At 46.0% G+C, this 15,794-nt stretch overlaps 1 protein-coding gene and 1 long non-coding RNA gene across 10 annotated transcripts in view; one reads left to right on the top strand and one right to left on the bottom strand.

Moving 5' to 3' along the window:
• MTCL1 (microtubule crosslinking factor 1) overlaps window positions 1-2,974 on the bottom strand; it is a 123,698-nt gene extending 120,724 nt beyond the window's left edge. For all 9 annotated transcript variants that reach the window (XM_074340351.1, XM_074340353.1, XM_074340355.1 and 6 more), the window contains exon 1: window positions 1,939-2,974. In XM_074340351.1, the coding sequence (XP_074196452.1) occupies window positions 1,939-2,973 (1,035 nt within the window). In that variant the 5' untranslated portion in view covers window position 2,974. The remainder of the gene's footprint in view (window positions 1-1,938) is intronic.
• Window positions 1,033-14,326, top strand: LOC141573170 (uncharacterized). Its single transcript, XR_012498798.1, has 3 exons — window positions 1,033-1,584; window positions 12,072-12,109; window positions 13,686-14,326. It is a non-coding gene; the product is annotated as an uncharacterized LOC141573170 (long non-coding RNA).
• Window positions 14,327-15,794: the final 1,468 nt, after the last annotated feature.

The following is a 15,794-nucleotide window of genomic DNA, read 5'->3' as shown; positions in this document are numbered from 1 at the left end:
TTTCATTCACTGAGAAACTAACAACATGAAAAGATAAAGCAAATAACCAGTTACCCAGAAATTAACCCTGAAATGATGTTGGACTGCCTACCTTAAGATCCAAGATGTAACGAGAAACATCTTTTCTCAAACAAACAAAAAAAAATGTTTTTCTTCCTTAGCAGTCATGATTTGGATCAACATCAATCAGAAACACTGGGTCATGGATTATGCTAAGAGTTGGGGTTACAAAACTGATCAAGATTATCTTTCTCACTCTCAGGGAGTTTACATTTGTTGATTTACCAAAGTGATGCTTTCAGATAGAGTCCCACACGATAGAGTTGCCCTTTCTCTTCAACACCTTTGAATTTCACTTTGTTGTCTATTATTACATAAGAGTAGTAATATACCATATACTAAATAGTAAATATATACTAAATACCCTGTTTCCCCGAAAATAAGACCTAGCCGAACAATCAGCTCTAATGCGTCTTTTGGAGCAAAAATTAATATAAGACCCAGTATTATATTATATTATATTATATTATATTATATTATATTATATTATACCCGGTCTTATAAAACCCAGTCTTATATTAATTTTTGCTCCAAAAGACACATTAGAGCTGATTGTCTGGCTAGGTCTTATTTTCGGGGAAACATGCATCTCACTCCAAGTCCCAATCTATTCTCTTTTATCAGGTTTCTCCTCTGTCCCACTGTTACCTTTCTACACAAGATAAAACATCTACTGGGTTCAGTTGGTCAGATAAAAGGTTTAGGAAACACCCCGCAGTTAACTGATTCCAGTTTACACTGCGCACAACACCACTACTCACCATTAAAGCCCACACCCTTAGTCCCACCTACCAGAAACTGGGCCTCAATCAGGTAGGTTCAGCATTTGCTAACAAGTACAAATCATAACCAACTGATAAAGGAGAGCCTCCCCAAATGGTTTGGGGGGATATATATTCTTAATAGAAACATGAATAGGTTTATACCACTGGAGCTATTTACTAAACTGAGGATTACAATAAATTAAAACCATTGCCCTCAATATAATCCCCCTTATTTTCTCTCAGGTTACCTTGGCTTGACTACCCCAGCATTGGTTAAAACCCTCTGTTCTGCAGCGCCAGCCCTCCTCCTCCGAGAAAAGATGGAGTCACATTGAGTGCCCGAAAGCTAACAAGACTGAGAGGCCATGGCTCGCAGGCCCTGCCGGAAAATACTCAGAAACCGGGTGGCAGAGGTTGCGATTCCCTCGAAAGTGCTGGCTGGCGTGTAGAGGGAATCAAGTGGCCTCTCCTGACTAGGAATAAACGGCTCGTGAACGCTTAGAGGCCTGAGCTTACAAACACTGTAGTCCCTAAACTAACCCTAGGCCACACTCAAAGGACCCCTGAACTTAAGGTTTATCATGGGAAGCTGCCTGTGCTTTCTGAACCCCGGAGGAAGACACAGGGCGCCTGGCTTTCTGTAAATGCGAAAAGCAGCAGGCTGGTGGGCACCATGGACCACCGCACACTCCGGAACTGACACACCTCCGTACGGAGCGGGGACCAGACCTTCTTGGCAGAAGATAACGCGCTCCCACAGGTGAGAGTGGGCACGTAAGGGGGTTCGGGGATCGACTGTGCATCCAAAATGTGATTATAACCACCTCTCCCCCAGCACATCGATAGGGGCAAAGGCCTCAGGCGAGAGAAGCAAAACTTTTAGAAACAAGAAAAGCTAAGTGGGTTGAGAATCTGCCCGGACCCACAGATCTTGTTGCTCCTTCCAGAACTTTTAGCTTAAGTTCCCAATGACCAGTGTGTTCAGGAACAGGAAAATGAAAGGCAGAAAGGAGAAAGCACTTGTCAGGGCCAGGAAGGCGTGGCTCGTGGGTCCCTGCCCGCACCCAGCCCCTGGAGAGTCGCCTCCGGACACCCTCGGCAGCCGGCTACTCACCTTGAGATAGTCGTTCTCCGAACGCAGCTCTTCCATCTCCCGCAGCAGTTCCTCTTCCTCCCCCGCCGGGACCAGCCGGGACTGCTCCCCCGGGCCGAGTTCCTTGGGGGTCCCGGGGGTCGCTCGTTCTGAGGGCGCGCGCCACCCGGCATCCTCCGCTCCGCCCGGGCTGCTCCGACCCCCGAGGAAGGCTCCAGCGGCGGGGGGCGCGGTGAGGAGTGCGGGGTGCTCCGGGCTGCCTGGCGGCGCCCCTCGAGCTACAGGGCTCGTCGCGGGGGCTCCTCGCAGGGGTTCCCGGTCGCTGGAGCCCGTGCCGGACTCGGCGTCGCTGCTGGCAGCGGGGAGCAGGCGCTGCTCGTCCGACAGAGGTTCCGAGGGGCAGTCCGAGAGGTCCGAGCTGCTGTCCGTGTGACTGATGCGCGAGCCAGGGGCAGGAAGGCTGGCCGAGGAGGTCACGGCGAGGATCACCGCCGGGACCGGGGCGGCGAGGGTCGGGGGACCGGCGGGGCGGGCTGGGGTCGCCCCGGAGCCTCGTTTGGCTTTGCGGCCGTTGGCTGCGACGGGCGGCGGCTCCGCCCCGACCAGAGGCGGAGGTTTCCCAGCCCGGGGCAGCGGCTCGGCGGGCCCTGCGCGCACTGCTTTCCTGGGGCCCGGAGCGACCTTGGCACCGCCAGCTGCCCTGGCCCCGGAGCCCGGCGGCGGCTTGTCCTTCGCTCCAGGGGTACCGCCGCTGCGCCTGGAGAGGCGGGCGGGCGCGGCCAAGGGCGCCGGCGAGGGCGGCGCCTTGCCCGCGAGGCTGGGCGAACGCGGGGCCGCGGGCGCCGAGGATCGGCCGGAGGAGGTGGCGGCCGGGGCTGGGCTGGGCGCCGCTGGCCTGCTGTGCAGGTCCTTGAGGAATGGTCTGGCCGGCGAGGGTGCGCGGTGCAGCCGCCTCCGCTCCGCCAGGGGGTGAAGGTGGTGGCGGTAGTGTTGTCTGGGTGGCTGTGGTTTCGCGTCCGGGGCGCCACCGCCTGCGGGGCCATTCAGCGTCTCCATGGCCAGGGCTGGGACCGTGAGCAGCAGTTTGGGTGGAAGATGCTCCGCGTAGCGGCGGCAGTGTGCAATCTCCCCGCGCGCTCGCTCATCACTGTCCCCCAGTCCCGCCCGGTCTGCACCCCGCGCTCCCGCGCTGCCGCCCGCCCCCCCCCCCCGCACCCCGGGCCCCGAGGATCCCGCGGGGCTCGCTGTCGTCGTCGCCTCGCTCTCCCTTTGCTGAGGTCACAGCTGCCCGAGTTCTCCCGGCACAGCAGCGCAGCAGCTCCCTACCGCTCGCATCCCCTGGACGCTGCGCTCCGGGCTCGCGGGTGCGCTGCCGCGGCCTTGCACACCCGCACTCGTCCCGCGGCAGCGCTGGAGGCGCGCTCCCAGCTCCCGCGTCCTGCTCCCCGCCCACGGCCGGCCGGCGCTCAGCAGCGGGCGCCCGCTCCGGTCCGCGCCCGCTCTCGGCGGAGAGAAACTGCACGCGCTTTCCTCCGCCTCCTGGCGCTCTGCGCCGGGCCGCCGGGTGCGCATGTCCCGCCTGCTGCCAGCAGGCGCTGGTGGTGGGGGAGGGAGGGCAGAAGGGCGGGGCCTCGCTACCCCAGGCTCGCTCGCGGGCTGCGTCCCTCAGCCCTCACTATCTTGGGACCCTCCCTGCCTTTTGAGTGTTCAGAGGCAGTACCAGGTGCTGGGAAGGGAGGGCAGTAGGAGAGGTGAAGTGGGGGTGGGGAGGAAGGGTGCGGGCACTGGCCACTTGGGGGAGACTGGAGGTCCGGGAGTCGTGGGTGGGCCTCCCTGTGGTGTGTACCTTAGAGCTCCGCTTTCCCTCGGTTGACCAACCAGAGAACCTTCAATCCAACCCCTGCCTCTCAGGGCCCGTTAGTTCCCGCCACTGGTGTCCTCTCAACGCTGTGCCCGTAGTCGCTCCACACTCCATTAAGGATTGCTGGTACCTGATGCAGCTATCGCGTCAAAACAGAATGCTCCACAGTTGGCAGGCACCCTCAGTGGCCTCCAGAGCTCAGAGAAGGGGGAGCTGCTGTAGAAAAGGGAGAAGCAGCTCGCCAAACTTGGGGTCAGAAAGGGAACGCACATTTATAGTGCCAGCAGCGGGCCAGGCACTGTTAGACACTTCACAGGTATTGTTTTATTTCATCCTCATAACAAGCCCGAATTGGAATTACGTCTTCTGTAAGGATGAGAACACAGGAGCAGGGAGGTGCAGTTGGTGCATTAGCCAGTACTTGACTGAGCGGGGATTCACACCCATGTCTGTGGAATTCTCAATTCTACATGCGATCCTCTCAGAGAACCAGGAGCTGAGTACTGTGTCTGCCACTTGAGAGTCTAATGTGGGCCACTGACCTCTTTGGGCCTCAGTTCCCTCGCCTGTATGGTTAGAAAATACTGACACCTGAGTGTTTGTGGGATTAACTGAGCAAATATGAGATAACGCTCTGTAAACTGTAAAGTACTTTTCAAATACCATTGAGCACAGTTTTAGTCCTAGGCATAAGATGTTGGGCAATAGTTAAATGAATAAGGCACAGCTTGTTGTCTAGACTCGGCTTTGCGGGGAAGCTAAGGGGCAAGCAGGGGCAGTACGTGAGATGACTCAGGAGGGTGGGTGGGACCACATTTTTTGCTGCGGATTTTGGGTATTTTCACCAGGAGGGGTGGGGTAGACGCGTTGGAGGATCGGGAGCATGACTGAACTTATTTGCTTAGAAAGATTCCGCTGGCGGCAGCAGCAAGGACAGGAAACCGGTGGGGGGAGCTGTGGCAGTAAGCACAAATGAGGAGCAGTGGTAGAGAAAAGGGGACAAATCTGTGAAAAGGAAAAGCAGACTTCAAAATCTGTGATCTTAACCACAAAGTACTCTACTTAGCCACCTCCTTCAAAAAACGCATGATAAAATGATTTTTTAAAAACCTCCTGTAAGTCAGGAGCGCCATTCTCCCAGAAGACATCCGGTCAGCTTTCTCCTCAAATCCCCAAGGAGATGCCAGCCGCGGTCCTGTTACTGAACTCTGAGGACACTGAAACTTCCGTGCTCTGCTGCTGTTTTACGTTTTTTGTGAGTGGTTAATCTGGCAATTCCTGTCATTGTGTGACAGCACACACAAAATATAATCTGTACTGAATCTCCTTTGATGCAAGATCTAATAAGACCACGGCCATATTTCAGGGAGATTTTGGAGAAAAAAAGACCCTGGTGATGACAACACTGCAGAAAGGCTTTAAAGGTACCAGCCACCACGCTTGTCGTGACCAGCTCTCCCCTAGAGGGCGCTCAAACTCTCCCCTTCCGGCGACTGCCAGTTAATCAGAAAAGTGATAGCTGTCAGTCCCCAGAGCACAACTGACTGGAATTCAAGCCCCAGAACCTTCACCTAGAACTTCCTCCAGAGACTCAGAAGTCTCGAACACCCTCACATTTCTGAAGAATTATGTCCAGGACTCTTAGCACAAGCTTGCCAGCTCCTCAGACCGTATGTAATCATGTAAAAGGCCATCTTAAAAATATTTCAGTAAATTTGTCTTCCAAAAAATATGAGCCAGATGATCACACTATTTATAGCCAGCTTCCCTTTCCCTAGTGCAATAAGTCAAACAAAATTTGTACTCCTAATTACCCTGGTACCTGTTTCTGCTCACCCTTGGCAAGGAGGTGTACAATAATGCTTTCCTTGTTTTCCAATATTCGGTGAGTTACAGGTGGTAGAAAAAGATACCTGCTTGCATAACAGATGTTTTCAAAGTCACATGTGACTTTAAAAATTTCTGTTGTTCAGTCAAGTCAGTCTAAAGGCATTAGGGGTGTGACTATTTAAAGGAGCCTTAAAATTTTTTATTGTGGGAAACAACAAAATCCAGTGTGGATATGCCTGTTAGGGTTTGTCTGCCCTCAGACCCATTCCTTGCCCTTCCCTGACTGCACTCTGTAGAGAGAGGAACCACCCCTAAAGGTTGGTTTTTCAGGTTCCTGGGTTTGCTGATTGGGTTGAGCCAGTAGGAGGCGCTGTCAGGAGCCTGGAGTATGTAACAGCAAAGTAGAAACCAGGGTATTTCTTCTCTCTTTGCCCCAAGTGGCCACTTCAGAGTGGCTGGGTGTCCTTTATGGACTGGCTTATTGGGGTTCCAGCTTTCACTGAATGACCTACATCCTCTGATAACTTCGCCTCCTCCTGTTGCCTCTCAGTCAAGGGTGGTAGTGGCTTCCTGTGGTTGCACATCTCTCGGTTACTCAGTTGCCTCTTGACTCCTCCCTGACCCCTGTAACCAGTTCCCTGCTTTTTAAGCCCTGGTTGTTCCAATTTTCTCATTCCTCTGTAGAAGCCTAAGTACAGGCCCAGGAACTGTATGCAGCAGCATTGGTTTAAGAAGTAATTTGCTATGACTTACATTCCTGACTTCCTTGTCAAAGAGCAGTGTGGTATGGTTACAGGTGCTGAGGCTTTGACACCAGGTAAATAAAGTATGGGTTCAAATCCTGCCTGAGTCACTTGTATTCTTCATGGCCTTGGGTAAGGTACTATTATCAATATCATCATTATTATTTAATATCAGTGGAATAATCTTCAATATTCTTTAAAATGTGAGCAAACCAAACTTGGAGAGAGAGTTAGAAATCTAGTCTGTGTCTATACATTTATATAAAGGGAAATGATTTTTTTTTTACTTGGCTTGACTCATAGAGGGAAAAAATATGATTTAGGACTACACTTCCCTTACTGCTCTGTACTCACAGGCAAAATTTCTACAACCTCAAAACCTTGTCCAAACCTAAGCATATAGCTATTTTCCAGTTGTTTTCCCCTTAACACAAAAGCACATTTAGAATATAAAATCATTCCTGGTTTAAATCATAAGAAATCATCTTCTTTGAAAAGAGTCGAAAGGAGGTGTTTTTTTTAAGAGAATGGGCTATTATTTTGGTGCTTCAGGAAAGTTAGGGGTTTAAAAGAGACAACCTGAAGTCAGGTGGCCCTCCTGAGGTTGAAGCTGATACATCTCACCCTGGGGGTGGGTGGGTGCCTCCAGCTCCTCTGGCAGGGTTACTGCCAAAATGCCATATGGGATCTGAAGCAGGCCAGTCCTACAAGGACCCACTGACCCCTCCTCATACCCAGATTGGCAGCTGTGCGAGGTGGTGATGGTGGTAGTGACTTCAGAGACTCTTAAACCTGAGTACCTTAAAATCACCTGGTAAACTTGGTAACAATGCAGGTTCTATGGCCACATCTTTACACACAAAACAAGAATAGGTTTATATGGAAAGCAAAAGTAGAGCAATGGATTTATAGAAGGTTCCATAGCAGACAGTGCTTATGAAATAAGTTTCCTGATTAATTCAGGAGATAAGACACTGTATAAGATCACACATAAAAATACATTTTAATTATTATTTCTATGTAAAATTACTGTCAAGAGAATTTTACCATTGAGAAGATAAAACAATGTTGGTTCTATGCCTGGTCACAATGATTATTCACTTACTTGGACAAAATAGTTCAGTCTTCCGGGACTACGAGGCCTCGTCTATAAAATCAGGGTGTTGAACTTAAATAAGCTTTAATGTATGTCCCAGCTTAATGAATCTGAGGGTTGAGGTGAACTTGCAAGTGCCATTTTAATTATCAACCTTGGATTATTCATAGTAAATTGAAGGTCATCTCTGTTCATTCTCTAACAAAATATACTAAATATATAAATGAATGTTAATAGAATAGTATAATTAAGAAAGTTAATATGACAGAATAAGTGCGACAAATGTTATACATATTCCTGATTACCCTATAGGGGCAGACTCTTGAGAGTTAATCATGTTTTTTAAGTGGTCCTCAGTATTACTGCTTAGAATAAGCCCATTTCCTATTTGCCTCTTTAAATATTGCCTACAGGGTCTAAGAATTTGAGAGCAGAAAGAGGCCTTAGAAAGCATTTGCAGTCCTCTCATTTGTCACCCCTGATTTAGGAACCCCCATCACTGGTCTCCACAGGTTGTTATTCTGAAGCAGTCCTCTCTTCTATAAGGACTGCTTTCGGATGATCGTATATTTTATCATCAAGACCACAAAATATTTGAATGAAAAGGGGGTACTATTAATAATTACATGAGACAACAGGCATGAACTGGACCTGAACAGGCAGCTCGGACTGTATGGTCACCCTATGATTAATGTACATTCCTCAAGGTAAGACTGTCTCCCAACTGGATCTGACTGACTCATGTTTATATCCACTAAAAAGACACAAACTCTTTTCATTTTGTTTAACTCTTTTAAGTATAATTGAAATAGAAGACTGTTAAAGAATATCCATAGCATATTTATCTACTCACTCATTTATACACTCATTCATTTAAAGATTATTTATTTATTGAACACCTGCTAAAATACTAGGCTATATATAAATATTGGGCATAGCAGGGATGAAAAAAGTGTGGCATCTGACTTTATAGGATTTATAAGCTCATATAAAAAATATTATGAACTGGTTATTCAGTGTTTCATTATATTGTTTTTCTTAGCTATAATACTTGTAATCCATGGAGAATTACACTAATATAAATTCCTCATGTATTTTCTTTCCAGTGAAGTGTAAACTTTATTTTTGTTGAAGATTGTATGCTAAATCAATGTTATGTTCTCATACCGAAGGTACTGATCTGAAATTGTATATATATATATATATATATATATATATATATATATATATATATATATGGAGAGAGAGAGAGAGAGAGAGAGAGAGAGAGAGAGAGAAAACAAAACCAAAGCTGCCCCTGATATCCAGAGCTGGCCTCCACTCTCACCGAGGCCTCCATGTTCCTAGGATCTGGCCTGGCTCTCAAAGCTAAGCCTTGGCATTCCCCTGTTAAACATAAAACAGTGTCACAGAACCTCAACATCAGACAAAGAAGCCACTCTGGGTCTATGATGGATCAAGACAAAAACAAGGCCACTCCATAGTCATGTCTGAACACAGATAAAATACGAACATTTTCTAAACCTCAGAAATAACCAAACATCTCTCTCTCCCAGCTAGTTTGAGTGACTGCTGCTTCTTATCCATTACAATTTTAGCCTTGCTCCCATCATCCCACCTTTTAGATAAGATTTATTAAGATCCCCAGTCATAGAATTACCCCTTCACTGAACCCTCCCCAATATCATCTAACACAAGTCCAAATTCATGTCCTTTCTAACACTCTTATTGAGGGCTCTCATGGTGTCATTCTCCCTCACTGTCATGAGCAGTATACCGACTAACTCCACCAGAGGTGTGTGTGTTCCCGGTGTGATGATAATTATGACTGTCAACATAAGGCAAGGACTCAGGATGAAACTGAGTATAGCATCCATTCTGTTTTACACATCTATGAACATGTGAAAGATAGTTTTTGTACTTAAATGGGTCTTATTTCTCCTTGAAAAAGACTACATAAATATTAAAAAACATTATTGATATATTTAAAGGCTATATGTCTCTGAGCAAATAAACCTGCTTAATACTTGCCCAGATCAAGCCTACTTTGGAGATGACGCTGAAGAGAAAGTCTTTAGCTCCATAAATTGCTTTTGTTCCACAGTGAAGCAAGGACCTTATCTTTTGCACCAACACAATGCCATTTTATAATCTAGGATACAGCTTTCAGCTATTTCCTGCACTCCTAAGTCCTCTCTGCCATGCGAGAGAATTGGTGTTTATTTCTATTTTCTCTGCAGGATGCTTCTCAAATATAATTAGGGAGCTACTAATGTGAGTCTGGAAATGTATAAAGTAATGAAAAATGAAATAACCATAGAAGCATAGAAAGAGGAGCTAAAATAAAAGTCACTTCTTATTCAACATCCAAACGTTCTTTGTTTCATTAACACAGTATTGGAAGGATATAATTGTTTTCATCCCTAAAAAGATAAGCGAGATAAAATGGAATGGCCATCTCCAAAAATATAATTGCAAGTGTTCTAGAAGGGTGTTGTCTAGGCTAATGGCCATCTTTCAAGGATGCTATAAAGATTCTTATCTGGGCAAAGGGTTCTTTCTCAACTCTCAATAGTCATATTCTTGCACTTCTCTATACAGTGCAACCTTCTCTAGTCCAGAGCCACAGGGCAGTACAGAAATCCGCACACAGTAGGTAGTTAGGATTTGGTGTCTGCCAAAACTCTCTGTAAGGCAATGGAGCAGTTTACGCGTATGAAAGCTCAGTTTCAGAAGGCCCATGAGGAGCTGCACTGGAACGGGAGGCACAGTCTGCCTGGGCCATGTGTCATGCAGGGTGTCACGTGGGGTCTCAGCTCCTGCTCCCCACATAAGAACGCAGGATATAGTGAGGCCAAAAAGGAACACCCACGAAGCCATAGATAGGGGAGTCACACCACTATATTCTCGCTGGCAGCCAGGCGAGACACACAAAGTAGGATCCACACTATCCGCAATCTGCCGCCTGCTTTTCTGCCTGCCAACCAACCAGCGTCATCATGGCAGTTACATCAGCAGCCAATGGCCAACCCTAATATGCAGGGGCCGGAAGACAAGCGTTTTACAACTAGTATGAGAGATCTGGTTTTGGATACTGCCCCTGCAAGTGCTTTTGGATCCTTTGTTGCCATTTTTATGCACTATGTGGGGCAGCGGATCCGTGAGGTTACTATTGCCATCACCACCCTAGGTGATGTTGAAAGCCAACGGCAAAGAGAGTTAAGACAGGAGGTCCGAGAAGTTAAGGCCTAGAAGCCCAAGTCAAAAGTGAGGGGGCGAGGTTGAGGGCCTCAGAGAGTAACATGCGCGCAGATGTGGCGTGATCTCGTGGCAGCAGGAGTCGATTGGGAGAAGATAGACCGACAACCCAATGCACTCTTGTTGGAAATTTGGAAACAGTTGTGTCCAGACCAGCAATTCCAGCGAAGCCTAAAGGAGAAGTCTGGGAAAGCGCTACCAGTGTCCCTGCAGGACTTCATGTGGCCGCTTGAGGCAGACTCCTTCCAGCTTGATTAGGGGTGGGGCCAAGGTACCCTACCCGGTCAGAGGGGATGAGCTAGGGACCAGAGGCCCCACGTGGAACTGTCCATACATTGGTCACCTTCTAATGTACAGAGGGCTTGGCCATAGTTGACACTGGCTCAAGAAGGACTGGCGGTGCCCTGGGAGCTCTGGCTGTGCCCAGCAAGTAGGTGGACATTGAGGGACACCCCCTGGGACATTACTTGAACGGGACTGGGACTTTTTTTTTTTTTCGTGAGCTGGGTTCCTGACACAGGGCCCCTCACAGAAGATGCTTGTTGCGTAGATTGTAAGGCGAGACCCTGGAGGGGTGGAGTGTGGGCACAGAGTCCCGGAGAGCAGTTTCCAGGCTCTCGGCATCACATGGAGGGGTGCTGGCTCGGGTGCTGGTTGGCTGTTGGCGGTAGCTGGTTGGACAATTGGCTGCTGATGTAACTGCCATGACAGCACTGGTTGGTTGGCTGGCAGAAAAGTGGACAGCGGATTGTGGATCGTGTGGATCCTACTTCGTGTGTATCGCCTGGCTGTCAGTGAGAATATAGTGGTATGACCCTCCTATCTATGGCTCTGTGGGTGTTCCTTTTTGGCCTCACCATATCCTGCATTCTTATGTGGGAGCAGGAGCTGAGACCCCGCATGACACCCTGCATGAAACCCTTCCATCTGTTTGCTCTGCAAGATTCTAGAATCTTAGACAACAGTCTATCAAGTAGAACATTCTGGATTTCATTTTTGCTTTATTCACTGAAAATTATGGAGAGACCAAAGCTTTCCTTTACACTACTTCTACTTATATTTCCAGGGGGAGAAGATGGGCCAAAAGTATAGTTCTCTTACAGCTTTTTCAAATAGAAACTCATTTTAGTATCAAATAATGAAGTGTAGAGAATTCAAAATCGAAAGCATCAGCATCACGTAATACCTCCTAGATGCCTGGAAGTTTTCAAAGTGAACTACAAAGCAGATTCATACCCTTTAAAGAATTTGTAAATTCAGGAACTGCTGAGAGCAGACAAGTGCTCTTGCGAATGTTGAGGGGTATGAGTAGCACAAAGAATCACAGTGTGTAATTTTATATGAATTTTGTGTTTTGTACTTCCAGAAATGAACATAAAGTGGATTGAAGGATGCAACTGTGAGGTAACTTTCTTAACTAAACTACAATTTGTATTTTCACTACTACTTGGCCCTTCTGTAAAACTTTAAGATGCCCAGAACACTTGCATTTCAATAGGGAATCCACCAATCCTAGTTTCCTCTTGGGGATAAAAACAACAAATCTAAAAAAGAAAAAAAGTAACAAAAATTTAGCCAAATTAAGACAACAAAACCATTTAAAATTGACAAAAGCTGACCAAAGTGGAAAATAGAAATACTGAACAAATTGCCCTGGTGTATGTGTGTGTACAATTATATAGACTGTTGAGACTCATCGATAGACTTTTGGCTTTGTTAGCGGGTCTCTGAGGCCTGTTGATAGGAAAAATAATTCTGTTACCTGTTCTTTAAATATTTGTTACCTTTCATTCATTCATATACACTTTTCATTTATTTTTTCAAAAGAAATTATTATGACAGACACTGAATATAAAAGATGAAAAGGCCTGGGACTGCCCTTGAGAAGTTTACGAGGAAATAGACATTTAGAAAATTAAAATATTGATGCAAAGTTGCTATGCCAGCAGTAGCCAGGGCCAGCTACATATTTTGCGGGGCTCAGTGCAAAATGAAAATGAAGGGTCCCTTGTTCAAAAAGCAGGGCAAAAAGTGTTACTAGGTGTTGTACAACAAGAAGTTTTCCCTTTCACTCATTGTCTCTCTGTCAACTTGTCATGCTGTTTTTATTTGCTATTTAATGTTGCTCTAAGTAAAGAAAAATTAAGATTTTTAAATTATTAACATGAATTTTGCCATAAGTCTTTACATTGAGTAATGCCACTCTTTAACACACAAAAAATGATCATTTAGCTTGTATGTTAAATCACAGAAATTGCACAATATGTGGTTTAAATCTCGTACATTTATATGTATTTTGTTCTTACCAGAACAGTAGAAATGCTACCTAAAACTAACTCAACTACTTTTATTTTGCTCCTTGTTAGTTGCACATTAGCTGTTACTAGTGGAGATGAACATATGAGGCAATGTATCATTGCTTCATAATACCAGTATCTCTGAGTCCATACTCACAAAGCAACTTTCTGATAGTAATTTAGCTTCCTATGTAAATCTGCTTATAAGCAAAGATTGTGCTTGATAATTTATTTCTCCCTGAAAAATAATAAATAGGTATTCTGTTTTGCAAATTAAGAAAACAAAAACAAAAATATAGGGGGGGTGCCGGGTGGCTCAGGTGGTTGGAGCGCCTGCCGCGGGCTGCTGCGCTGCCATGTGCTGCCATGAGCGGCCGGTGGCCAGTGTGAGTAGCCGGTAGCCGGCAAGAGCTGCCGTGAGCTGCTGTGAGAGGCCCACCAACCTCCAACTGATGACAAACTGCCTCAGCCAGGGGGAGAGCAGGGCTCATAATACCAGCATGGGCCAGGGAGCTGTGTCCTACACAACTAGACTGAGAAACAGCAGCTTGAACTGGAGTGGGGGTGGAGGGAGGTGGAAGAAAGGGGGGAAAAACATAGAGGGAAGTAATTAGGTTTGGTAGAGATAGCAAATGAGCCTTATCAAATGGAATAATGAGTCCTATACATTATTTTTCTCTTAGTTTTACAGATGAAGAAACCAAGGCACAAAGAAAAGAAGTAGTTCACCAAACCCACAACGCTAATTGGCAGGGCCAGGTTTTGCACTCAGAAGTGCTACGTCAAAGCAAACCCCACCACCATGCTTTGAACTACCTTCCAGCACATGCTACTGCAGGAATCCGGCAACCATCAGAGCTGCTGTGGGCCTTTCCTGGGAGTGAAATGGAGCCCACTTCGCAAAATGCACAGAGGTGAGAGCTGCTAGAGAGGCAGCTGGAAGGCAAGAACTAATGGACACCAGGCAGATGATACCCATTAATATCTTGCTTCTTCACAGGAAACTTAAAGCTAGATAACTACTCTCCGGATTCAGAAAGCCAAGAGCATTTTTGGAATTTCCATTCATAAGTGAGATATTAAAAGGAAAGTTTTATATTTATCAGGAATCATAGGCCTTCGGGGGTGCATGGAGTTGCTACAGGAAGGGTGAGTTCTGGTCAAACTAATTTTATGTAAGTTAACATTTGAAAAGGTGGAGAAGCAGTTTTTTAATTAAATTTTTGAACAGGGCCATTGAATGTGAAGCAGCACAAACCTATGTGGTGATCCAAGGACAGGCTGGTCTTGAGCACCTGAAATAACTGGTTGTCTTTAGATCCCTTCAGAAATTTAAATATGGCCCTAGGAGAATGTTATTTGAGAGGATCAAAGAAGAGAGCAATTAGATTTTTTGAGACTTGAGAAAACAGAGACCATTGGGGCATAAGGGAACCTACTTGTGAATTTGCAGTGTCCATTCAATGATATTAGTGTGTTTCAACCAGTTTCGCTTTGTGCTACATGATGAAATAAACAGCAGACAAGGGCTAGCCTGCCAAGAATGCTTTTGGGTTGTACTTATGTGCTGTAGCATGACATTGATGCATGCTTTCAAAAACTGTAAGTATCTCAGTCTCAGACATTCATTTGAGCACAGAGACAATGTGATGGAAACAAATTCTGATTTAACAAGATGTTTTAGGAAAGCCCCTGATAATTATAATACTGTCATGGATGCAAAAATCACATCATGAGTGTGCATGATGTTATTGCGTGTGTGTGAAATTGACTTAGCTCATTAGGTCACAGATTTAGACGTTTCCAGCTCTTTATCTCCCATGGTAGTTGTTCCACATTAATGATTAAGGAGAGAGTTACCACAATCCCATTCTTTTTCTGTTTGTCTGTTTTGGAGGACATTGAGGTTTCATTGGAGCTATGCTCTGTCTGAGGGTTTGTCTGAGGAAGAAACGGATGGCCAGGAGTATGCTTCTGAAATTCTGATAGAAGGCACTTTTAGAGGACAAAGGAACAGACAGATGCTTAAAAGAGAAGCCCCTTCTCTGTACTGCTTTCCTGGTCCTTTGTTAGTACAGACTCCAGAAGGTTCAACTTTCTCCTTCAGATATCTAAGCCATCTATTCAGAGAGAACTTTTTTGTTGAGCATCTACTATATACCAGGCATAGCCATCACCCATCTCTTTCACAGTGTTCCTACCTCAGCCACTCAGTTCCACGCTGCACACCATGCAAGCTCTCTTAAGGCCTCTGGGTCATGACTGAGTCCCAGTTTCCTATCATTACATGCTTGGCCAACCTCAAGTCAAAGCACAGGGGGAGAATGCCTCAACAGGGTTTGTGGTACATGAATCACGACATTCCTGTATTTATGAACACCCAGGACCAGAATGTATAAAAATTTCAGGATAAGTCTGAGAGAGGCCCTGCCAATTGCTGAGGGATTTCTTGAATAAAAGAGAAATGTATCTATGTATTTTGCTATGCAAAGGTATGAATACTCCTCTCCAACTATGTAAACCTGAATGTTTATTTTTTTATTTTTTTATGTTAAGAACAGAGAGTATACCACATCTATCACTGTTAGATACACAGCAAATCTCAAGTGAGGGAGAAAACACACGCATTTTTTTTTGGTTCCTAATTCAAAATGTTTATAAAACCTCTGTTGCTATTTAGACAGCTTTTGAATGGAATAAGGCAGAAATAGCTTGTTAATAGTAAGGTTGGTCAGGAACTGACTAGAAGGCTAACTTAAATTTACAGATTATTTTTTCTGATTTAAGAAACC

The sequence above is a fragment of the Rhinolophus sinicus genome, linkage group LG09, assembly GCF_036562045.2.
Source record: "Rhinolophus sinicus isolate RSC01 linkage group LG09, ASM3656204v1, whole genome shotgun sequence".
In the NCBI taxonomy this organism is placed as follows: domain Eukaryota; kingdom Metazoa; phylum Chordata; class Mammalia; order Chiroptera; family Rhinolophidae; genus Rhinolophus; species Rhinolophus sinicus.
Note: the sequence above shows the minus strand (reverse complement) of the source record. Positions and strands in the feature narration are given on the sequence as shown.